General features: G+C 48.1%; 1 protein-coding gene across 3 annotated transcripts in view; it reads right to left on the reverse strand.

Moving 5' to 3' along the window:
• Nucleotides 1–1,728: 1,728 nt before the first annotated feature.
• The window catches only part of CDON (cell adhesion associated, oncogene regulated), a 53,865-nt gene continuing 29,702 nt past the window's right edge, over nt 1,729–25,891 (reverse strand). For all 3 annotated transcript variants that reach the window (XM_027897786.1, XM_027897788.1, XM_027897787.1), the window contains exons 9-20: nt 24,104–24,396; nt 21,807–21,981; nt 19,505–19,633; nt 17,984–18,190; nt 17,167–17,348; nt 15,900–16,005; nt 12,592–12,714; nt 10,942–11,169; nt 9,612–9,883; nt 7,187–7,266; nt 2,567–2,808; nt 1,729–1,995 (exon numbers count right to left, since the gene is read on the reverse strand). In XM_027897786.1, the coding sequence (XP_027753587.1) occupies nt 1,829–1,995; nt 2,567–2,808; nt 7,187–7,266; nt 9,612–9,883; nt 10,942–11,169; nt 12,592–12,714; nt 15,900–16,005; nt 17,167–17,348; nt 17,984–18,190; nt 19,505–19,633; nt 21,807–21,981; nt 24,104–24,396 (2,204 nt within the window). In that variant the 3' untranslated portion in view covers nt 1,729–1,828. The remainder of the gene's footprint in view (nt 1,996–2,566; nt 2,809–7,186; nt 7,267–9,611; nt 9,884–10,941; nt 11,170–12,591; nt 12,715–15,899; nt 16,006–17,166; nt 17,349–17,983; nt 18,191–19,504; nt 19,634–21,806; nt 21,982–24,103; nt 24,397–25,891) is intronic.

Below are 25,891 nucleotides of genomic sequence, written 5' to 3' on the forward strand. Positions count from 1 at the left end.
GCCTCGCAGCAGGTCTTGTGAAGGGAAAGTCCAGACTGCAAGGAGGAGATAAGCAAAGGGGGAAGAGGGGGCTCTGTGGTGGCTCCGGGATACACGCCAGTCAAAGCCCATGGATGTGAGGTCTGGGGTTTGCAGGGAACTTCAGAATAAGGCAGCTCTGGCTGGGAGGATCCAAAACCCTAAAAAAGGAAAAAAAAAAAAAAAATACAACCTTAAATAATGCAAGAGAAGAGAGAGAAGAGAAGAGGAAGAGAAGGCAAGGCTTTGGGAAGAGCTCACTGTGACCTTCCAGTACCTGAAGGGGGCTTATAAAAAGGGGCTAGAACTTTTTATATAGGCAGATAGTTATATATATATATAGGGCAAGGGGGAATGTTTTCCCACTGATAGGGGGCAGGGTTAGACTGGATAGTGGGAAGAAATTCCTCCCTGGGATGATGGTGAGGCCCTGGCACAGGCTGCCCAGAGAGGCTGTGGCTGCCCCATCTCTGCAAGTGTCCAAGGCCAGGTTGGACGGGGCTTGGAGCAACCCGGGCTAGTGGAGGGTGTCCCATGGCAAGGGGTTGGAATGAGATGAGCATTAAGGTCCTTCCCAACCTAAACCCTTCTGGGATTCAATGAAAAGGAAAAAGCCCATCCCAGCACTGGGAACAGCCCACGGAGACACGGCTGCCAAAGCAGATCTCAAGCACTCCCTTCTTGCACAGGCGTCGCTCCCCAAAATCCACGACTGGTGGGGCTGCACCTGTAGCCTGAGCTCCTCGAGGGATTTGGAGCAGCCACAGCCAGGCCAGCATGGTCTCCTACTTTTCCATCCTGGCCAGGAACATGGTGCTCCATGCAAAGGTGCTGCACAGGCGTCGTCCCAGGGCAGCCGTAACTGTAAGTTATGCACCTCATTTCTGGGATCATGTGCTCGTGAGGTGGGGGGGGGGGGGGGGGGTGCTTTACAAGCACCAGGTTGTTTTATTTTCTGGGATTAAATTTGGAAAGGAAAAAGAAAAAAAAAACCTACCCAAGCCCTGCAGTTAGGGTTGCAACACCTCCATCGTGCTGTGTCCGGGGCGGGTGGGTTCCTGACAGCCACGCTCAGGGCCGGTGGGAGCTGCTCCAACATGACTGGTTTCATTTTGGATCTCTCCAAACTGTTAGTATTCCCTCAAACCAAGAGTAGAACTGGATTTTGTCTTCTGTGAGCGGGAAGGTGAGACAGGCTGGATTTCCACCTGTACTTCTGCAGACAGAAGGGTTATCAAGCATCTGAAGACACAGTCACCGACCCAAGCTCTGCTTCAAGCTGTGCTGGACAGACTCAGCTGAGGCTCAATTTTCTTATTTATCTTCTCATTTCCCCATCGAGATCTTCCCAGAGAAACCGAAAGAGGAGGGGATATGTTGATGGAAAGGATGGTTTGAGCAGCACGTCGCCAAGCTGCCAGGGAGGTGGCAGCCATCGGTCACAACATCAGACCTGCTCAAATCCCTGTCCCGGGCTCCTCAGAAGCGCTTCTCACACTGGTAACATGCCACGGAAACACACTCCACATTTCCCATCCTCCTTCTTTATATTATTACAATTCTTTTTTATACATAAACCAGGCTAGTTTCGCAGGGTGTGAGGGGGGAAAAAAATAACAAAAAAAAAAAAAGGGATTTCAAGGCATAAATAATATAAAAAGGCAACCATTTTGAAAACCAAGATACATTCATATGACACTACTACAAAAAATAAATAGTGACTCTCTCTGTTATAATTAACATCCCCCCATCACTCCCTCTCAGCGACACTGGCAGTTCCTGGCTTTAAGTGGGGACAACGGTCACTTCCTCAGGTTTCCTGCAGCTGGAGCTGCCGAAGGTCCCCAGAACTGTTTAAGGTGACTCTGGATGAACTCCATCCTGGTTTTTCCTTACAGTCCTTGGAAACAGGCTGCAGAATGAGGGGACTCCAGCTCAAAATGTGGTTCGATGTTTCTGAGTGCACGCAGCTGTCGCCTGTGAAGCAAGAACAGGGCGGGTGGTTGTTGTTGGGTTTTTTCAGCAAATCCTGTCAGCTCAACAGACCCACATGCCCCCAAAGTTCCTAATTCCAGTGGGTGATGCTCTTTGGGCTCAGGCTCATTCCTACTGTACCAGGCACGAGCACAGGGCATGGGCTCTGTCCTGGCACAGCACTGCTATGGAACAGCTCACAAGGGTCAGCCCAGCTCCCTCCCTGTGCCTGTTCCTGCCTCCAGGATGGCTCTGGGCCCTCAGGAATGCCTGCTCATTAAGGAAAACTCCATTAGGAAGCTTTTCAGCAGTGCTGGAGCCCACTGGTGCCCTGTGGGGGCAGCATCAATCAGTCACAGCCTCGTTATGTGCTGGATGAGCCCCGTTTAGAGGCATCAGTCACAAGGACATGACAGGACCAGGCACAAGGCGGGACGCTTAACCTTCCTCAAAGAGCCAGCTCTTTTGTGGGCTTAATTACCAGCTTCTCCACGATCCATTAAGGACCCTACAGCTGCCCTACAGAACATTGCCGGCCCCAGAGCCAGGTGCTGCCCTCCCCGGGGTGCCTCACCGTCCGTGCAGTCCCTGCTCACGCCCTGCTGGCAGCAGGGGTGCCGGGGGGGCTCCGCGCTCTCCTCGCCGTCCTCCTCCAGCCGGGCGCCGCACTCGGGGCCGGCCGAGGCCAAGCACATGGCCACCATCACGTGGGGGCTCAGGGGCTTCATCTCCACACCGTCCTGCGGGAAGGGCGCTCCGAGGGGCACCACGGGCAGGGCGGCGCTGCCGAAAGTGCCGTTGGCTTTGGTGAAACACCTGCGGGCGGGACAGAGGCCACAGTTACCCGGAGCGGCTTCTTCCCCCCCTCCCCGTCATCTTGAGAAAGTGCAACTTTTAAGTGCTTTACCACATGTCAACAGTCACATCAGTTTTAAATATATTTTTGGAGCAATCCCGACATCAAGAAAAGGACCGAGTGGGTTTTTTTCTCCCAACAGACAGCTGAAAACATTCGAAACACGCTCAGTTCCTTCCCCCATCGATTGTGACCCAACGACCTGACTTGTGAGTCCATTTCTCCATCAAAGCAACCCCACAAAACACATTTTCGCTGCCAAGATAAAGAGCTCAAATTTTGAAACACGAGCAGCAAACTTATGTACCTTGGAAAAAAATACTAAGTGTTATCAGAGTGAAGGCAAATCAGAAAAACAGATGCAAGATTATAAATTTAACCCCCTCTTCTGCTGTGCCAGTCAGATTGTGGCCCTCTAATACGTATGTACGGCTGTGGAACTGAAGCTAAAGTGGTGAATCCATTGTTACAACTGAGGTATTTACCCTTTAACCAAAAAGGAGCAGGACTTTGACACATGTACCACTGCAGCAGGCAGGGAAAACGCCTCAGTGTTTGCAACGTGGACAATCTGGCCTCAGGGAACATTTATATAAACAATTCCTACATAAGAAAACAGCACACCCTGTCCCCCCCAATACTCCACTTCAATGTGATTTTAGATTAAGACATCATTACCCCAAAAGGAAAAGGTTTACTTGTAGAGCTACCACAAACTTTGGGAAACTACCCCCCAAAACTCTTCCAGAGATGGATCCGCAGATAAAAGCATGGAAATAAGGATGGAGAGTGTTCACATCCACCAGAGATCCTCCAAAACACTCCCACAAAGGCTGAACAGGCTTCAGGTTTTTATGTGCTGATACAGGTACAACTCTGAGCATCCTCCTCATTTTTCCTACCAAGTGTAAATCCATCCCTTGCCTGCTCTGCTCACAGGGACCAGCCCAGTGCACTTGCTCTGGGCTGTCCCTGGGGCTGCCTGAGCCTGGCATCTGGAAGTACAAAAATTGCTCCCTGGGACGTGGTTGCTCAGGTGCTGGCTTGGTGTGCTGCTCCACAGTGATTCTGGCCCAAAACTGAGGAGGGATGATGGAATATGGCTGGAAGAGGAGGGGAACATGGACTGGGACGTCAGCAGTGCCAGGGCAGCAGCCAGCGGAGCCACCTCCAACAGCAGTGGAGCCCTGAGCACCTCAGCACTGAGCTCAGACAGGTTTAAAAGCTTGGCAGTCACAGCAAAGTCCTGCCCAAGTCTCAGAAACCACTTTTATGCCTTTAAAAAGGTCAGGGCAATGCATAAAAACATCACCCTCCAGGGACCTGCCCTACAGGAGCCTCAGTTCACACCTGAAACCTGACCAAAACCCGTGATCAGCTTTGCCCAAACTGAAAGAGCAACAAAACATCCAACAACAACACGAATAAACTTCCTAGAGGAGGAACTGGTGCAAGTTTCCCTTCCAGCAGATGCTTCATGTGCAAAGCCAAAAGAGAGGACAAGGGGCATCCCTCCAGAGCCTGCTCCCCTCCCAAAAGCCATGAGGATGGCGCAGCACCAAGCTTCATTTTCAACCTTCTCTCTCCTATTTTGTCCTTCTGCTCCCGTAACTGCCTCCAAAATCATTATTCCAAGTACCAAAATACCACAGAAGCCACTGAAGAATCCACATGAAACACATCTGGTCTTCAAACAAATCCATTTATTAGTTTGCCTTTCTCTCCGCAGAGGTTTTGACTGCACTCACTCATTATTTGGAAAAAAAGCTCAGAGAAACCCATTAGAAATGTTTGGGTTTACATGTTTCTGGGGGTTCTTCTTAAAGATACAGAGGTTGGTGTAGTTCTCTGTATTATTGTAGGGGCTTGAAGGATGTTTCCAGACAGCAGTTCAGCTTCTTAAGCTTAAATAACCACACTGTGATGGAAACTAGCCATGGGGATATCCAGGGCAGAGTGTGCAGGAAGAGTGATGTAAAATCCCTGCTGCAGAAAACACATTTTCTATCAATTCTCAGTGCTACCAAACCATAACCTAAATAAAGCCTAATTTAGAGGAAAGCACCAGAAAAACAAGCTGCTACATTTGAAACGTGCATTTCACATTTCTGATCAAAACACAGTGAATTTGCAAAGAGGGATCTGCAAAAGTGTAAATTCCTCTGCAGCCACCAGGTATCTCGAGAGCTTTAACACAAAAGCACCAGGGAAGAAAAAAAGATCAGTTCTCAATGCTGTCAACCACAGGCTTTGTCCACAATAGCAAAGCAGGTCTCCAGGTTTCAGCAGCTTCTCCCTCTGGCAAGGCTCCACAAGCAGTTAGGAGGGATAAAGTGCTAATTTAAACAGAAGATCCAGGGATTTCAGCACTGGCATAATAAAAACGAGATGGCTATTGCTGAAAACAGCTATGAAATACGTTGAACCCCTAGGATTCATTTGCACATGGTCACAATTCAAATAACTGCTAAATTCAACCCAAACCAGCAACAGCTCCAGGTGCTTGGGGGAAATGGGTCAGTGAGGAATTTGTGGCGCTGAGGCCACGTGCACCCACAACGCTCCTGAGCTGGAGACCCTGCTACAGGTACTTCCACCTGAACCTCCTTGTCCTCCTGGGCTGCACAGGGAATTGCCTCTTCCAGCACAAAAGGTGCAGTGATTCCAGGGTGAGACAAGGAGGAGGTTCTCTTTCCACCAGCAGGAGCCCAGGTGGAGGGAACAGCCCTTACCTGTGCCACGAGGTTAAATAAAAACAAGGAAAAGACTCCAGCCCCCAAGCCTTCCTCCTCCTCCTCGCCCTGGCCATACACCCAGCTCCCTGGTGGAATGCTCAGGCACGTTCTGGTCCGTCCCCATTCCCCTCTCCCATGTCCTCCTTCCATTCCCCTGTGCCGGGGCAGGAGCGGAGGTTAATGGTCCCCTCCGGGGAAGGGCAGCTGCAAGGGACAAGTTGTTTCTCTATCAAGCAGTCAAATATAGAAGGGGGATGGGAAAACTCAGAGTTCAGGCCCCACTGATGACCCGTCTGGCAGGAGCAGTGCAATTGCAGAGGATGGAACCCACTCCCTGCTTTCTCAGGGTAAAAAAGAGCAAGTAAAAAATTGAATGTGCTTAAAAGCTCTTAACGACAGCGGAACACATATGGCATGTTCCAAATTACAGCGAGGCACAGACATCCTGGGGAGAGCTGCTGCAGAGCCTGCTGGAAAACACACAAGTGGTGTGTGAGGGAACGTGCTGGGCTTCCCTGGAGACCTGTTGGGACACTGGTCCCGGCCAGGCGTGCCCAGCTCCACGTGCGAGCAGCAGCTCGTCAGTATTACACTACCACGCATACATTTATGGAAGGAAGAAGGATTTAAAGCCTATTATAAGTGACATTTAAAAAGTAAACTCATGAAAATAAAGTGAACACATTTTTTGCCTTCAAGAACAGCTTATTTGTGCAACAGGAGTGGGACTCGGTGTTATTTGTAGGTCCAACTCAGAATATTCAATGATTCAATAATTAATTTCAACTCAGCTTCTCCAGATGCACACCTAAAGGCAACTGAACATTTTAACAATACAGAAAAATCAAAGTATGATTGAAAAAAAGGACCAGAATTTACAAGTCAGAGTAGCCCAGCTTGTCTGACTTTCAGTCCTATTTATAGTCATTAAAATAACCAGAGATTTAGTTAGAAGCCTGGAAGGATATTCATTAAAACTTCCAAAAGTGAAAAACCTAATGATGTTTATTAGGCTCCTGACTCCCAGATACAACATAGAAGATAGATTTTCCCTTATTCTACACAAGAATCCTTTTCCCCATGAAAAAAATCTTATCCCACACTGACAGTGGCTGGTCAAACTGCTCCTGAATGCCTTGAAGAACCTCAAATCCCACGTTTTACAAAGAATAGCATTGTGAAGGAAAAGGGGCAACTGCAGTTGGTCAGTGCTCTTAAGGGAATGGCAGGAAGTGTAAAATGCAGAAGACCAATTAAATCCGATTTGACAAACTCCACATGGAATGATCTTGTTATCTCAAAGCTGAAGAAAACACAGGAAGTCAGGATTTTAAAAAAAATCCAGTGCCCAACCTGCTTTGCTTCCTAGAGAGCCTCAGAGGAGCGTGTTGAGCAAAGTGAGCTCTGGGGGGTTAACAACTTGTTTTATTCCATCCCACGGACAATTCCCAACTGTTCTCCGAGCCATCCCCTGACACGCAGCTCCTCATGCCCTGGGCCAGAACTCCAGCTCTCGGCTTTTGTCAGTCCCAGCTCCACCACAGCACGCAGAGCCAGGGCTGCTCTGGGGGCAGGTCCTGCCTTCGTGCAGGCCATTCCTCACCTGTTATTGTTCCGGCAATTCCGGCAGCTGATGCACTCCGAGGGGTCAGCCTGCGGCACTGCCGAGTACATCCCGGAACCCTGCAGCAGGAAGGATTAACAGGGAATTATTAGAAATCAGATCACTATAAGAACATCCAAGGGAGGTGCTGAGGAGGCAGCTCAGCTCCTTGCCTTGGTTTTCCCACTCCAGTCACCTTATCAATGCCCCACTCTGGGCCGAACACAGCACAGCAACACTGAGCGATTGTCCAAAGGCCAGGGGAGGGCTTTGCCAGCGTGTGTGTCAGGGAAAAGTAAATAACTGCAGCTTAGACAAGTATGTGGTCATTTCCCTGGTCTGTTTTCAGCTTAATATGCTGAGGTTTAATTTAATAAACACACTGTAAATATGTTTATTTTTAACGCTGATGACAGACACGAAAACGAATTGCTGTTCGTTAGCACACCAGGCTCATTTGGGGAGACAGGGGATTAAATTTGGAGGGCTGATGTCACACACAAACCCATCCCACTTTCCTGTAATTAGTCCGATTAGATCAGTTTACTTCGCTACACTGATTTTTGAACCGTTTCGTATTTGTACAGATGGGGTAATTCCTCAGCCAGCAATGACTCGGGGTGCGAGGGATTTTGTGTTGTTGGTTTTGGCTGAGGGGGCCATTACAAGCCAGTCGAAATGCCCAGATTAACACATACCTCATTGTTAGGGACCAGGCGGACAGCGCTGCGGGAGCCGCTCGGAGCGGGGTGCGGAGCCAGGATCCCGCGCCGGGCTCCAGGAGGGAGCCGGGCCGGGGAGACTCACCTGGCTTTTGGCAGTTCAAGTGGTAGGGAACTTCTAACAACCCCTGTTTTCGCACAAACAGGGCTTGTCCTGAAGTTTTTGAAGGATAAGGGAGCACTGAGGAAATGCCTAATTAGTCTTGATTGCCATCCTGGCCAGTTTCTCCTTTCCTCATTTAGCCCAATCACTGAAACAATGAAGAGCGGCCTAACGAGGATGAGAACATCCTGTTCCCCTGTGCTGCCTCGCCCACATGCCAGTCCCGGGCCTGCTCCGTGGGCAGAGATCCTGTGACTCAAACTTTCTACAACGAGGAGTGGGGAGCAAAAAACTCAGCCCCATCACCTACAGACAGCGGCGCTGAGTGGACAGCTCGTGGCACAGAGGAGCTCCAAGCACTGAGACCTCTGTCACAACACATGTATTTCCCTCTTTCCCCCTAGCCCTCCAAAAAACAAAAATAGGAGGGACAAAACATCAGTGCAAGCCCCCAGGCTTTCTCGCAGGCGAGCTTTTGAGCACCGCTTTTGAGCACCACAAACATTCTCTCCCTGAGGGCTTGGAGACTTCTGGAGAGTTTCACCCACTGGGAGTTTGGACAGGTCCAAAAAACCCAGTTTGGGCCTTGGGTGCTCTTGAAAACAACCAAAAATGGGCACTTCTTGCAGGCCAAGGACAGAATCAGGTGAAAAACTGACGGGTCTGGGCTGAAACAGGAGGGAACTGAAGTGGCAACTACTGTGCAAGTGCTAATTTGTTGTTCAATAAAATGAAGTGCTTGTGCTCAATTACCAACACAAACAATAGGCCCATTTTTTTTCTCCAGAAACAGCATGGGTTATTCAGACTTTTGAACTTTTTCTTTCAGTTTTCCTGGGCAATGTTCACAGTTTTGAGTAAGTTTAGTAAGTTTGAATGCAAGCCATCTGTTTCCATAGACAATAATGAAATCATTATTCTCTCTTGGAAACGGGACACGTTTCAGCAAATGAAGTATTTTTCCACAGCATACAAAGGCTGGATCGCAGACTGAAATTAGTTTTTAATTTTATTTTCAATTTCAAAACAAAAACCGAGCCTGTCTCAACAGTCACAAACAGGAGACTGAAAAAAAAAAGAAAAAGCAGCAGCGTTACTGCACTGCTGCAGTTCAAGATGTATGGGGCACTTCATTCCACGGAACCTCCTGCTCCATTCGTGCTTTGCCATAATTAATAGCATTGCTCAGAGTTACAGATCTGAAACAGGTGGGGGAAAAACGGGTGATCCATAAAGCTGCAGAATAAGCAGCTATAATTAAATCTATTTAACTTGGAGATTGAGAAATACCATATGTACGAGTAAAGGATCTCAGCCCAGCACTGAGGCATTCTCAGAGCTTACATGCTGTTAGGAGGAGGGTAGAGGCAGATTTCCCAGAGTAAGTGGAATTCTTGCTGTCATCTGATATCCTCAAATGAAAACCATGATGTTTGTATCACAAATATCAGCCCAGTTGCTTCCTCTGGGATAAAGAATTCAGTGGAACTGGCTGTTATCAATGGATGAGTATTCCTCCACCCAAATTAAGTCTGCTTGCACAGCCCCTGAGTAAATCCCAAGGTCTGTGCTGAGCCTCCCACCCGGTGTAAGAGCTTACGTTCACGAGGTGGTGGGGGTGCTCATAGTCCACGTGTGTCCTGGACAGGGAGTTGGTGTGCCCTGGGTACAGTCCTGCTCCTCCATTCATGATCCCGTTCACTCCATTGCCAACTTTGTGGTGGAGGTGGGGGCAGCCGTTGCCGAGGCCGTTGCCAAGGAAGCTCCCGTGGATGCCGCCGTTGACGCGGCTGGTCCCGGGCAGGGTCGTGTACTCGATCATCTGCGCGGTGATATCTGCCCCTTGGTAGAGGTACCCAGGAGGGTCGTACTCTGCAAAAGACATTACTACTGAAAGCACGCCTTTGTTGCCAAATGAGAAGCTAAAGGAGCGTCCCTAAAAAGTAAATAAGCTTATTTTGTCTTCCTACAGCTTTTGTGAACTAACTCTGATATCCAAGTGCTCAGTATACTAGTATAGACATGGAAAACAGCCACATCCTGGAGAGCAGACCAGGAATGTTGGTCTGGAAGGACTTGGCTGACATCGGTCTCTACAAGAGCATCCTAAAAATGGGCCATTTGTATCATCGATAGCCCCTCTGCTATCTACTCTGAGCTGCTTCCCAAAAATCTCTCTGGGCTGCAGCTGAAGGCACTATCTTATCTTGCAAGAAGTTTTGTTTCATTTCTCTCTGTCAGAGAGTAAGGACATTTAAAAATAACCACAAGCCGTGGCAATAGCAAGGCTGATTTATGCACAAGGAACAGAAAAGGCCAGTGCAGAGATTCTGCTGACACCAGGCTGATGGTGGGTGCAGAGCACCTTGCAAAGCTCCTGCTCCAGGCTCCTGCTTGCTAATGAACACCTGATTAACACCTCTCTGACAGACTTGGCCATTGAATGCCATCTCACTGTGCAGGGACTGAGAGGTAATAAGGGACCTGTCCTAGTGCTGCACATTTGTTCTTTCCAGATACACTCGAGAAAGGGAGAGACCCAGGGTTTAACTCTCCACATTTAACAAGTACTTAAAATTATACAGGCTCTGCCTCTGCAGTCAGCAGAGACATAGGAAGGGGCTTAAAGTTAAACATAAGCTGCAGAAATTTTGCCCAGGCCTTTCTCACACCATTCTCTGGGTGAAACTGCAGCACAACCCTCCAGGGATGCAGCAGGGCAGGGAGCACCGGTGCAAAGCAATGGAGACACTGCCGCTCTTAAAAACCCAAATCTGCACCCAGGGCACACCTAGAAGTGCAAGTCACTCCAGAAATGCCAGCTGGTTCCTAACAGGAAGGCACTTCCCACCCATAAAATGCAAGCATGAGCGTTACTAATTTTACCCCGATAATATTTGCACTGCGGAAGGGAAGCGGCCCCCACTCACTCTGCATGGCGCTCTGCTGCCGGTTCTTCCAGAGGCACATGGCAATGAAGACGATGAGGATGAGGACCATGACGCCCAGGACACAGCCCACGATCAGGTAGAGCATGTCACTGCTGCGCACGGGGCCGCTGGCGGGCCCGGCCCCGCTGCCCCCTGCCCGCTCCGGGGCGCTGGGCGGGGTGCTCAGGTCCTTCACCGGGTACTCGGACGCTCCCGGCGTGCGTTTCACTGGATGAGCAGAGACAGGTATGGGCACACTCACTCACTGCATTTTCTAAATGCTCATTTTCGTTATGAAACGAAAATAATTACTGCAGAGTTCAAGTCCTAATGCCTCACAAAGAAAGCTTTCCAAGTCAATATTAAATCCTACAAGGAGAAGGCCAACTGCTATTGGGTAATAGCTATTTGCCTTGGAAAATGGTGATTATCCTGCCTGCTCACCCCCTCTTTGAGGTCACTGAAACTTTAATGAGCCACTCGAGGTTCGTATGGCTACAACTGCTCTAACTCCCAACTTGAAAGAGCGCAAATCTTTCCACTTCTGAGGTCAGGAAAAACCACAACACGCATTTCTCTCGCCCAGCCTCTGCCAGATGACCTACTTTTATCTGATGTGAACCCTCCTAACCCCTGTTCCAAACCATACCAAGAGCTGAGCAGAAAATCCCTAAAAACAAGATGGTAGTTTAACCCAGGAATTATATTTGCATTAGTTTCCAGCACACCACAGCTCAGATTAATTTCATTTGACACTGAAAACATAAAAGAGGTGCCTGGTTTAGGAGTGAAGCTGGTCAAAGAGACTCAAGCACCTCCATTGGAGGTATGTTGGATAAACTGGATCGCCCCTATAAGCCTGGGGGAGATGCACTTTAAGGAAGAGGCAGCGTAAATGACAGATTATGTCTTGTCAATTTTAAAATTAGAGAAGAAAGTTATATTCCTTGCAGGAGGGAGAACAACTGTGCTCACAGTCTTGAAGCCCCGCAGCTCCTACTCCTTCCTTCAAAGCTTTCACTACTCACTTCGCTGAATTTTGATGCTTCCGCTCCCAGAGGGCTTTTTTCTTTTTTTTTTGAAAAGCATTTTTTCATAGCACTGCATTTGAAGTTTACTGTCTGCATTTTCCCTTTACAGCCTTACTTGGTTTTAGAGATTAAAGGAGACAGGAATCCTTCGCAAAATAAATGTGACTGCCATATCTGACACTTCCCGAGAACAGTACGAACTTTGTGCCAGAGGCATGCAGGATTAGGGATGGAGGCAGCCAACACAATCATCAATTGCTGTGGTCTGCACTTATACAACGTGTCACAGAGCCCCCAAGACATAAAACAGACATACAAATCAATTCTGTCATCTTCAGGCGCATGGTTGTCTCCTGAGGAGAGGCCATCAGCACCGCAGAGCCAGCGCTATCTCTGAGGACAGGCAAAGCTGCAGAGCTTCGCTGAGAGCCTCGGGAGTGCAAGGGATCACTTTCCATATGTTCAAAACAATCTCAGCTTCGGAAGACAAAACAATCCTCCAAAACACTCCAGAAAATCGCAGTCATCATCGCAGCTGACTTTGGAGCTGCTCGCAGAACTCCCCACGGTGGGTATTTCGCGTCCCGAACGCCACCTGGGCTCAGCCCCGCGGCCTCACCTTTGGTCTCGCAGATCATCACGTTGCTGTACTCGCTCTCCCCGCCCTCGTTATAGCACTGCATCTTAATGTCATAAGAAGTTTCAGGCTGCAGGTGATTTATCAGGTGCCACTGCTTCGTACCTGTGCGGGGAGAATAAATAAATCGACTGCAGCTCAATTACTCCCGTGAGCCAGAATTAGGGACAAGTGTATTGCAGGGTCCTTCTCTACCAAGTGCAGGGATATTGCATCTTCTCCTGTTAGCACAGAAATCTTTAGTAACTGTTTATGGACTTAGCTGAAACCATGATCTATGAGTGGTATTCCTTCCCATGGCAGGGGGTTGGAACTAGATGCTCTTTAAGGTACCTTCTGACCCAAACCATTCCATGGTTCTATAAGATTCACATTATCTTGTGAAATTGAAAATTAGAAGAACCTTTTAATGAATAAAAGTGAGTCTTTTTCACTATTGGCAATTGATTTAAAAAAAAAAAAAATCCTTCTCTACAAAAGCCAGAACTCACTAAAGTCAAAAAACAGACATCCAAGTGTCAACATCTGCACATTTAAATTCAACAGCAGCCCTGTGCATCCTAAACACGGAACTGCTGCACAGATGGGCTTAAGGTGGGTTATGCTGGCAATTTACAGCACACTGGGCAAATAACAAGGAAAACTGGCATAGAAAACTTGAGGAAAAACCTGGCTGTGGTAAGACCCTCTCCCAGCCTGCAGCCCTTGAGGTGCAAGGTATGACTGCAGCCCCTGTGTCTCGCAGGAAGGACACATCTGGGTCGCTCAACTCAGCCAAAATGTGCATTTTATGAACCATCCTGGGAACCCAGTGAGGCTGTCCTGGTGCTGCTGCCCCAGTGGAGCCTGAGCCCAAGCCAAGCAATCTTCTCTAATAGGATCGTTTTGTCATCTCTGGCCCGCGGCCAGCATTTCATTTAGACACCCTCCTGAAGTACTGAGCACTTCAGGATAAATCATTCCCAGTTTTTACTTTCACGGGCTTGTGACAAATTTTAATAAACAGCGACCCTTCTTTTTTTTTAAATTTTTTTTTTTTTTTAAGGAGTTTAATTAACTGTTTGAGTGCTCTTAATCCCTCTTGGAAAATACCACCTTGAACTGTTTCCACTGTTTCTAAGGAACTGTCATACCACCTACTGATTTAAGCATGAATAAAAAGAACCGAGCGTGCTCGGCGGGCGGGGGCTGTCGCTGCTGACACTGCTCAAACTCCTCCGGGACCCCCGCCCAGCTCCAGGACCCCCCTCCCGGCCCCACAAGGGCAGGAGATGAGATGTGGTCGGTTCTAGTGAGGGCAGACAAGCCCTGGCTGAAGCTGGAATCCGCCTTTCCCTAAATCGCACGTTTTCCCAAGATTCAGGCTCGGTTTTCCCGGCGCCCCCACCCCCAAGCATTCCTTTCGGTAATTACTACACCAGGTTTTAGGTTTCCGCTTCAAACCATTAGTGGAACTGGAATCAGTACAGGCGCTTTTAACTGTCCTCTTCTTGCACCATTAGCAAGGGAAAACATTTAAACAACTGACATCAGACTGCATTTACATTTAAAATTCAATCTCCAGGACCCTCGAAACAGAGAAATTCAGACCAGAAACAGAGAAATTCAGACCATCGATGCACGACAGGGTTGATTTTGCTTTGCTTTTGCTTAAAGCTGCTGAGAGATACTGAGGAGCCACCAGAACCAAGCTTTTTGCTTGGTTTTTTTTCCTTCAAATAAAATCTGATTTTGCCTGTAGCGGCATTTCTACGGAAAAAAAAAAGTTTTCTGCAGAGTTTTGAATGTCTCGAAAGACAAGACTTAACAGGAAGCGGTGAGGAAAGCCTGCGGCAAGCACTTAGCTAACACAGGCATCACAACACTTTTTCCACAACTCATGCAGTCATTTCAAGATAAAATTCCCTGTCAAAAAACAGACAGATTAATTCAAAGGTAACAGAGGGGGAAAAAAAGTGAAGGACAAGTGATTTATGGCAAAAATACCTTAAGTCACATGTTCCTCTACATATTTCACATCAAGCGCTTCCAATCACACTTTAATTGAAAATAGTTCTGTCTCCTTTTTTTTTTTTTTTTTTTTTTTTTTCCCTGAAAAGCTAATTTAGGGGAGCACAGTAAAAAAAAGATGAGGTTTAAATCTTTCCACCGAGTGATTTCTGTTGCAGGCTCTGGCAGAGCAGAGCAGCTGCTAATGGTTTCAGACTGCCACAAAGAGTTCAATACACACACGCTCGGAAAAAAATCTGAAACAAGCTAATTTCACAGCACAGTGGAGCCCACTTAAACAACTAACTGCTCAGTGTATAAGACTTATAAACACACAAGTTCTGTGTAGCAAAGGCTAAAATACATTTGCAGATGAAGGTGCAGCCTGCATAAGGTTCTTTAAAGCCTCTGAGCCCAAACTCTGGATCTTTAATAGCTTTATAGTGTGCAAAAGCTTATGTCATGCATCAAAGTACTATGTGCAGAATTGTCTGGCAGGGGAAAATTTTCAAAATAAAGGCCCATTCCTCTTGTAACTGAAATAAATGAGGGGGAAAAAAATAATTAACGTCATTGGGCCAGAATGAGATCACTGCGTTTGCTCAGCCCGAGCAATAAGGACATTAAATAAAATATTTTTAAAAGGGTTTTCCACTTCTGGACTAATATAGACATTATCTAATAACTTCTTCCAGGAAAATGATGATCTAATATGCACAGGGGAAAAAAATAACTTGATTAAAAGGCAAAATGAAGCACAAGCATACCTGCATTTGCAGCATGCTACAGCACTTGGGGCTAAAAGCAACTTCCTTATAGCAGGAGAAGTGATTAGGTGAGGTAAGAGGAGAGAAGGGCAATTACACACAAGGTACTACCAGCTTAGAAAGTCTGTGCTGGGGCAAATAATTGTAAAAGCCAGCTAGTTATTAGTACAGTCTGTAACCCAGATGTTTTTACCCTGGGTTAAACCCCATTTACACTGCTTTCTCTTTACACAACTTGAAGCTTTACCAGTTTAAATAGACCTGCACTAAGGATGGGGCAGCAGTACAACAAGCCAAACCTAAACCCAGTTATTTAGTTCTCAAGTTCCCACATCGAAGCAGCTTCAGAAGGAAGAAAGCAGCTCATGTGTGGGCAGAACCTGACGTCAGGTAGCTGAGATTGCTCCTTCTGTGAGATATATTGTAAAGACTGCGCCTGGGAAAAGCAGTTTAGATTCCATATAAACACAGCCAGCAAGGCTGCACTGTGTCCCTCCCGTGGAGGGTGCTCTGAGCCCGGGCCTGGCCCCGTACCTTCCACAATGTCCCGCTTGTAGTCACTGTCGTTGTCACTGTCCGTGGGCCGGTAATAGATATAAAACCCTTGGATGGGCGTGTTGTTGTTGCTGGATGTAATGTACTGCAAGAGAATTTTAAAAGGCTGCATTAGAGAAGAAAAATCTTAACTGAGTCCTGCTGCCATCACTGAGCGTCTGATCCCCTGGACATATGAATATTCTTAATACGGTTGTACAAGTAAAGGTGACTGAACTCCTCAGAGCAGCTGAAAAAAGGAGTGTGGGATGGGGAGAAGAGACTGACTGGGGCTGACACTTTCCTCCCACATCACTTTCCAAACCCTCAATTAGGGTTTGACCATGACCGGTCTGAAAATTTTCATGATTAATGGAGATGGAAAAGTTAAAACCATTTTTACTTAAGAAAGAGTTAAGGTCACTCTAAAAATCAGCTCAAGAATCTTTTACTTTAAGTTATGCAGCCTCCCGAGGAACCAGAGGTTATTTTAAGTTTATTATCCTTAACATCTCTTAAGGCTGAGCTAGCAGAGCAAACTAACACTGGGAACTCTACACATTAAATCCTCCAAAGTATACCAGGGGGTTAGATTTCAAAACAAGAGCAAAGAATTTCTGTGGGTTTCAATAAGGACTTTAAAGTACTTGTTTACAATAGACGAGGTAACAGGGGAAAGGAAAACGTTTCTCTAACGTGAAACCTCCACTGGACGTGAGGGAAGACGGCGAGTTTGAAATGCTCCCAGCCACCCCAGCCTGGATTGACAAAAGCAGCAGGAACTGCAGGAAACGGAGCCAACTTGCTCACAACTCATGGCATGAACAGGGCTTGGGACAGAGTTAAGCCCACTGGTGCCTCTGCTATGTCTGTGCCAGAGCAGGTGGACTGCGGCGGCTGCAGCCCCTCACTGGAGCTGCCAGTTGGGTCACATCTGGCGTAACCCGAGGAGGGGTGTTGTCCCCGGGGGCTGGAAGGGGAGTGGGGTGGAGGGAAGCTGGGAGATGGTGCAAATGCAGCAGACAACTGACAGGCCTGCCTCTGACAGGGGAAAAGGGTCTGGAAATGGGGGCAAAGGGCTTGAGAGGCACATGGCCCACTAACTCCCCCAGTTCTACCAGAGGGGCACGAAGGAGGAGCACCATCATCTCTGAGGCTCGGGCGGGGGAAACCACCACTCGCCACTCTGCAAACAGCTCTTAATCCTCGACTTTAACCAGCCCCAGCAGCACAGGCTGTGGGCAGGACAGGACACCGCGATACCCACCGTCCATTTCAGCATGATCTGAGTGTCGCTGACGGCTTCGGTGTAGGCGATGTGGGGTCCGGCGATGGGGCGGCTGGAGAAGCGGCTGGTGAAGCCGGCGACCTGGTACGGGCGGGACGCGGCGCTGCGCGGGCTCTCCCCGTAGTTGTTCACCGCGATCACACGGAACCTGTACATTTCTCCTTTTAAGGGAAAGAAAGAAGCCGTCGGTAGCCAAACGAGCGCTGGAAAGGGGATTCAAGTAGAGACTAAACAGATTAGGAGGTACTTTTTGCAAAACGTCCTTTAGGAAAAGCAGAGGACTCCTTGCCGCAGACCAATGCAGAGATCAGAAGTATAAACAACTTCTAAAAGCCACTCAGGGAAAATCCACACACAGATGGAGATGCCTCCATCAGCTCAGGAGGTCCCTAAACTGGTGGATACAGAGAAGATGTTTTAAAGGATCCCTGTCAGCATCCACTGCCTCTGTTCTTGCGCTCTTTCCCTGAATTTTCAGGGCTGGACACTGTGAGAAGTCAGGACAGATATTTTTTCATCACTGCATTTTTCTCTTTGCATTCTGAGTGCTCACTAAAAGGACAATTAAGTTAAAAATAGCAGAGATACACAACCCTCCTCTCCACATGAACAAGTATTAATTTATGGTGGTGGGCTTTTTCCACTTGGAAAGCCAGAAATCAACTTGAATTCCTGTAACGAGCTCCTAGGCCACACACAAAACCCAAGCCTAATCAAGCAGAAATGGGATAATCCAAGCAAGAAGTTAAAATGAAACAACCAGAGAGCTGCAGTATTGAAAGATGATTTCTAATACCTGGCTCCAGGTTCCGAACTTCCACGGACAGCTTGGAGGGGGAGATGTTGTCAGCTGCGACGAGCCAGTCGCTGTTGCGACCCAGGCGTTTGTACTCCACTTTGAAGGCTGTGATGGGGGAGCCCCCGTTGGCCCGGGGGATCCACGTGACGTAGACGGACGATTCCGATGCTGTGGAGATGGTGGGTCGGTCTGGAGCTTCTGGAACTGAAATGGGAAATTCGGTTGCAAGAGGATTAGAGTCAGCTGGAACTTCATTTTCTGTAACAACCGATTAGGCTCCTGGCTGGTGATTAAGTTGGACTTCACATACTAACAAGGAGAATCTGAAATCCTCCTGTAATCACCACTGCCCTTACTCTGCTGGAAAAGGTGGATGACCAGGAGACAACAGAGGAATTGATTACCTTATCAATAAAATATTAAAAAATTATACAGTATTGCACTACCCCGACCATCTCTACATGGAAACAGACACATAGACTAAGTGAAGGGAAAAAATGTGATTATTATTTTCAACCCCCCTAAATTTCTTCACAGACCCAATGAAACTTCAACCCATCCCCACTAACTGGAATGCTGGCGAAAGGAGAAGGAAGAACAAATAAAGTATGTACTAGGATATACTTACGGAACTCACTGAAGTTACAGGCAGCAGTGGGACAGAGAGAAAGGAAAGAGGGGTGTTAGTAAACCTGGTTGTAAGAGCTGTGAGGCTTTACTGAACCAGCCTGGGTTTGTGAACACAGAGCTGGCACTGAGGAGGGGAACAGAGCAAGGAATATCAGGCTGGCAGCTTTGGGGAGTGAAGCAGCTGAGCATTTGCAGCCAGACACAAGTAAGGCCCTTGTGTGGCTCCTCTGACATTCAGTGCTGCCACAAGTGTGCAATGCTCAGCTCCCTGCCTGCGTTATCAAACCTCTCCGCTCACCTTTGGCTTCACCCCAAATTTTTGACACCTTTGAGATCTCAGCCCCTGAGGAAATCTGCCTGAATCAGGCCAAGGGTTCAAAGGCGGGGCTGGGTGAGAAAAAGGACTACAAACATGCTGTTTTCACTGGAAAGCAGAGTAGAAGTCACACCTACTGGGAAGTGCTTGTATCTCCTCACCATCAGAAATAACCCCTTGCCTGGGAAGCCACAGGAAGACATTCAGAACAGATATCATCCACTTCAAGAACTTAAACCTCTGACACAGCCATCTCCCATTTCCCTTCTTCCTCCAGCTCTTTTAGAGTGGAAGGGAAGAGAAGACCAGAGTATTTTGTAAAAAGCAAGCGCAGGTTTAAAAATGAGCAGCAGGAACGTGGGTTGCAAGTGAAAATTCTCTTTTTTGAGAGCCACACATGCAGGTAACAGCATCCTTGGAAATACCCTATGCAACAGAGCAGTCTCAGAATAGACAGGAAATAGAAGAGGCAATACAAGCACCCAAAGCAATAATAAACATAGGTTAACTCAAATGCAGATCTTTGCAACACAACTTTTAGCACCTGGATCACAAACCATCCCCACTCCTACCTCCACTGTGGCGAGACAGGTCTGGAAGGACAACACCGAAATTATTTGTGCCTTCATGAACAACGGGTTGTTTAGGGATGCCCATGGGTGGAGATGGAGCCTGAGTGTTTTTCAAGGATGATGTTCTTTCTAAGAAAGATTTGACAGACAATACATCAGCTCAGGGACTGGATAAGGAAATGCTGTTTGTTGACCTCCTCAGTACACTCACTCTAGAAGGTCACTTGCTATGGCACAGCCCTGCCTCCAAATCCCAAGCTGAACAGTCAGGAGAGCAATTATAGGGAGTTTGGGAGAGCAAGAGAAGAGACTTGCCCCACTAGCCCAGGGAGTGGTGCTGTGGATGAGTGACCGTCCCCTTGCAGTGCTCGGCGGTGTTGCCACTGGCTCCGTCCTGCACTGCCGAGCCCTCTCATCACAACCTCACACCTGGTGGGGAAAATGTCACACCCAAATCCATGTCTAGAGAAAGAGTGAAAATGCTGTGGGAGCTGCAGGAGCCAGGACACCAGGCTGAGTGGGCTTGTGGCCTGTGGCAGCACAGTACGGAGCAGGGTCGGGGTAGCAGTTCTGACTCCTCTTTCTGGAGATTGAGCACAGGACAGAGAACAGGAAGCATCATTTCAGTTTAATACAATGGGGTGTGACAAGTGGGTTTGCTGGTGTGAAGCTTTCTCGGTCCCCCAGTAAGTTGGGAGGGTTAGTAGTAGGAGGAACATGAGCATGAATCCTAAGGTGTCTTTTATGGAAAAGTATGGGTGGAATGGGATTTTGCCACCATTTGCTACAACACCCTGGGGGTTGTTGGAGCCTGATTCATGGAGGAAGGTGGGGTGGAGGAATGTGGGGCCTGTGATTATAAAGGGAGGAAGCACGGGGCAAATATTCAGGTAAGTGTGGAGTTGTCTATGGAGAATCCTCCTCAGGCTCGTTCTACACCAAGGCAGAGGATGGCTGAGAACAGGCCAGTGATGACTGTGGCCCCTCAGAATGTACCTGGCCTCATGGCAGCACACAGCCTATGAAGGGGGCTGCGATGAGGGTTAGCAGGTTTCTTTGTGTAAGCAGGAGCTGTAGTAAAATCCTCATTCAACGTGCTGATGGATGCAGGTGAAGAAGAATGAGGCTCCATTTGGAGCAGCTTAGGGATCAATCAGCCATAGTGAACATTTCTGTGCCTCTGGGCGAGAGTGGTGGCAGCTGGGGCTGTGTCTGCTGTGACAGGTAGGGTGAGTAGGAGGTCAGTCAGGATTTGTGTTGTTAGGCAGATGCCTGGGAGGGTCCCAAAGTTTCATCATGCCATGTTTCAGGGCATGGGTAGGTCACAATTAGGGAGTTTGTTGACTTTTTTTAGCAGGGGGTAAGATTTTCAGAGATTGGGGGTCATCAGTTTTGGATCTGTTTGTTGACAGAACAATGATAAGGATGTATAGGGCAAAGGATCCCAAGTAGCTTTCACAGATTTCATGAATACATCACATTCTTAATAAAATTTAAGCTATCCTGTCCTGAATAGAATCCCAGAATGGTCTGGGTTGGAAGGGACCCTAATGGAAAACCCATTCCAATGGCAGGGACACCTTCCACTATCCCAGGTTGCTCCAAGCCCTGTCCAACCTGGCCTTAGACACTTCCAGGGATGGGACAACCACAGCTTCTCTGAGCAACCTGTGCCAGGGCCTCCCCACCCTCACAGCCAAGAATTTCTTCCAAATATCCCATCTAATTGTGCTCTCTGTCACTTTAAAGCCATTCTTGGACTACAGTATGAAAAATTGTTTGCATGCTAAAAAGCGCAGCCACCAGTGTCCAAACATGAAAGAAAAAGAATGGTCTGATTAGGAATGTTCTTGTGCTTGTTGCTGTCTGCACAGCTATCAGAACAGCTGGCTCGTGGTCGGCAGAGACTGTGACTGAGGTGTCTGCAAAGCAAACCAGGAGCAGCTTTGTTGATACATGAAAACTTGAGGATGCAGAGTTCCTTTTGTGATCCTCTGAAAAACCTCAACAAGGACAGGCTGCTCCTTGATTTCACCTCTTTAAGCAAGAGGAACCTCACAGTGTAAATCTCAATAATCACCCCAAAAGTAATACTATCAAGCTTTTAATAGCTCCTACTCACCAACAGCCCTGGTAACGCTCAGAGAAGTTTGCCCCACAGCTATTTTAGCTGCTGAGGCTGTTCTTCGGCAAACAAATCGCAGATTATTTCACACGTGGCTTAGCGGACAGCCCGTGGCTTATGTCACTAAACAAGTGTCCCTGGGAGGGCAGGGCAGAGGGCCCGCTGAGCTGCACCTACCCTTGCTGGTGCGGAAGGTCAGCATGGCGGGCTGGCCCTCGCCGGCGGCGCTCCGGGCCACCATCAGCACCTCGTAGAGGCTGGAGGGCTCCAGCTCCGTCAGCCGCAGCTCGTTCTCGCTGCCGGGGACACGCACGGTGTGCCAGCTGCCCGCTGCACTCACGCTGTCCTCCAGCTGCACACGACAGGGACACAAACTCAGCGTCAGCTGCGAACTCCAGGGAACCCCCAAAGCCCGCTCTGCTTCCACGCACAGGCACCCAAGCGACCTCTGCCCCTTGCCAACACCCCTTCTGTTTTCCTGCATCTACCCATGGTTTGTCTCCAGGTGCTTCTACCACAAATCACCACTCTTGCAACCACTTTCACAGCACTCCTGGGATGAACTCGACTTACTTTTCCTCTCCATGCACACACACACACACACACACACGTGGTTTTGACCTTTTTTTTTTTTCCATTTTCACTCGTGGTTAAAACTTCAAGAGCCCAAACGATTTTCAAGCCTTCAGTCAGCCTTCAGCTGGCAGTGTGTGCCACTAAAGGGCTGGACCCAACACCCTGATGGGAGACATGTTCCCTGAACTAGCCCAGCTTTCCCTATACTTCAGCATTTTTAAATATTTACTGGCTGAAATGGGCAACAAAGATTATGCCTTAGTTACTCCTTAAGCCTGGAAAAATGTCAGCAGGGAGATGAAAGATTTCAGTTTATTAATGCATGTTTCCTTTTTTTAAAAACAAAAACCGAAACACTTTTTAACTTAGCAGTGAAACTATCAGCTCCACTTAAGAAAAGAAAGAAATTCAGGGTAGTCTCTTAATGCTTGACCTTTCCAGGAAAACATTACCCCAAATCCCAAAGGAAAAGACAAAGATTCCACAAAAAATAAACTCCTAAACAATATAAGACTTTAATAAAACATTGGAGGCAGATCTAAACGCTGTGGATTATCAAAGGTTATGCCAGAGGTCTTTGTTTGACTATTTTCTTCTGCAGTAACCACTCCAAGTCTTTTATTCCCCCAACATTTTTTTTGCCCTCTATTAAAAGAGGGAAATCAATAAAATAATTTAATGACACATAGAGAGCACCACCCTAAAAACCAGGGTAAACTCCCTGCCGAGAAACCCGAGTGAGCACATTTAGTGTGGAAAGGATTGGTGTAAGTGAAGGGTGAGCATCAAAAAGGTCAAAAAAGCATCCAAAGCTTCCAGGACTTACGTGAACCAACCGTCTTTGGATAAGAAATTATCATCAACAGACTCTGGCACTAGGTTTTCAGGAGCCAACAGGTCAAAAATCTAAGCATTCCCTCCAGGCTAAGACAAGATCAGGATGTAGGGGATTAAAAAGCTTAGGAAAAATAAACCAAACAGCTTTGCCATGCAGAAAACTGTTTGCCTGGAAGAACAGATGCAGGCATTGCTTGGTTCTGATTTGAGAATCACAGAATCTCCTGAGTTGGAAGAGGCCCTCCAGGACCACCAAGACCAGCTCCTGGTTCTGCACAGGACAGCCCCAAGGATCCCACCATGTGATTTTAAGCAAAAGAGTCCAGTGTTGACACACCATTTTTAGGGACATGCCCAGCAAATTTTAATTCACCTTCGTATTTGTTAACTTTCGTTTAATCGAGTCCCTTTGGGACGCAAAGCAGCAAACTCTGTGACACGCTGGGGTAAAACCCAGCTTCCCTTCTGCTCTCACACACAGATTCAATCTTGCTCACACAAATACATTTTTAGCACCACTGACGTTGCACAGAGCATGCCCTGGAGCCTCATTGCCCATAATGACACTGTAAAAGACATAAAAGCCTGGATAATCACAGAATCAGCTACATTGGAAAAGACCTCTGAGACCACTGAGTCCAACCCATGACCAAACACTACCTTGTCAACTAGACCATGGTACTGATGCCACATCCAGCCTCACCTTAAACACCTCCATGGATGGTGACTCCAACCCCTCCCTGGGCAGCCCCTTCCAATGGCTGAGCACTCTCTCTGTAAAGAATTCCTTCCTCACGTCCAACCTAAACCTCCCCTGGCACATTTAAGACTGAGCCCTCGTGTCCTACTGCTGGTTGCATAACTCTCACTTCAAACCAGAACAGCGTATTTGTGACAACATCAGTCACCCTTAAAATGAGCTGTGGGCAGGCTGTGCTTCAACTACACCCTGTGTTCTCTCTGGCCTGAGCCCCATGGCCTGGTCGATACCAGCACAGCTGGTTCCCTGAGGAGCCCAAAGCACCACGATCCACCTGTGCCAGGGAGACAGGAGACGGTACCTTGCGGTATTTGACGAAGTAGGCATTGATGGGCAGCCCCCCAGCCCGGCCTGGCCGCCACACCAGGCTGTAGGTGTCGGGTTTTGGTGTCTGGGGGGGGCTCAGGATGATGGGGGCCTCGGGCGGGGCGGCCACACTCGGCGCTTTCTCCATCGCAGCCGCGTCCGGAGGCGCTTTGGTCGGAGGGGAGCTTGAAAACGCCGCTTCTGCTCCGGAATCAGCCCCGCTCTCATCGCTCTGGGCAAGCTCCAGAGGAGCTGTTTCTCCTGCTCTCGTGCCAGTTGCTGGAGGAACTGCAAAGGGAGGGTCTGGTTACATCCCCACGATGACGTACGTTCGCCCCGCGCCCACGGGACACTAAATCATTTCAGAGTGACATTTCCAAACAAGCCCTGCTGCAAAGCTCCAGGTCCAGAGGTGCCCACACAGACCTGAGCCCAGTGCCAAGCTGCAGCCTCGGTGTTTTTCCAGGGCACAGCAGTGGGGTTTGGTTTGTTTTATTTGGTTTAGTGTTTTTTTCACAGTAGTAAAGAGAAAAAACCTGAAACTCAAGGTCTGCAGGCACACTTTGACTGTATCTCCCCTAAATTCAGTTGTTGCAATGCATGTTAAAAGAAAGAAATAAATATATATAGCTACACTTGTGACACAAATGGAGCAATTTTAAATTAATCGTCAATGTACAAGGAACTTTTCATGGCCTGCACTGGCATGCACACAAGAGGACATTCTCCTACCTCAGTTTCTGAGGTTTTAGCTGCAATTTCGAGAAGCTTTGAAAGCTGCACGACTCAACTACTTCATTTGAAAATTTATGCTGAGAATAAACTCAGTTTACAGGCAGATCTAACATGCAATTTAATACCAACGCATTTCTAGAAATCCTTCTCCAGCCTCCTCCATCCTATTTATGTTTCCTGGCACGAAAAGAAAAATATATATAATATTAATTCGAAAGAGGCAAAAAAAAAAGCCCTGTTCAGCCAATGCAGGGCTCGTCAGCATTCCAGGCAGGAAAGGGATGGCAGGTTGGACATCTGAGATTATCCAGGACAAGAAAACGTCAGTGCTTAAAGCGAGGAGTTTTGGGAAGCAGCACAGCTCCTCAAGGTTGCACATGGCAGCGTTGGGACTGCCAGATGTTCAGAGCCCTGTCCGTCCTCTCAGATTTGTGTAGGTTTATGTTACGTGCTGGGGTCTGGAAGGGGAAGGGAATGAAGGGAACTTGGTTTACAAAACAAACAAATTCCTTGGTAATGTAAAGCCTAGGCAGTGTTAGCCTGGCTGACTCAGATTCCTCCAAACCTCCATTAAAATACCAGCAGCAAGTGTGGCTGCTATTTTTGGCCACTTTCTAAAAAGCTGGGGAGGAAAGTTCCCTTTTCAAATTGAAGACACGCTCTCGGCAAGAATTCCTTGTTTGTTTCTTCTCATTTATTTAGCCACGCCACAAAATTCGGAGACAGGAAGAAGGGAACAATGCGGGGAGGGAGGATGTCCCCGAAGCCAGATGGCCTTAAAACGCCAGACACCCCCAGAACAACCCCCAGGCGAAGGGGTATCTCCACTGTCAGCAGAGTGGCGGGAAGGGCCCGATATTGGAAACAAATGGGAGGAGGTGGAAGGCCCGTGGCACCGTGGTGGACCCCGAGGATGTGTGGGTGGGCACAGCTCGGTTTGACGCCTGCTGGCATTGGGGACACGGACTCTTGGAGTGGAGAATGAGTTGTGGTTTCAGCTGGTGACAGCAGACCCGCAGCCAGCGCTGTGTTTATTGCTGGGGGGGGG

This window comes from Empidonax traillii, unplaced genomic scaffold (genome assembly GCF_003031625.1).
Source record: "Empidonax traillii isolate 1590-97213 ecotype Southwest subspecies unplaced genomic scaffold, ASM303162v1 scaffold561:size787514, whole genome shotgun sequence".
Lineage (NCBI taxonomy): Eukaryota > Metazoa > Chordata > Aves > Passeriformes > Tyrannidae > Empidonax > Empidonax traillii.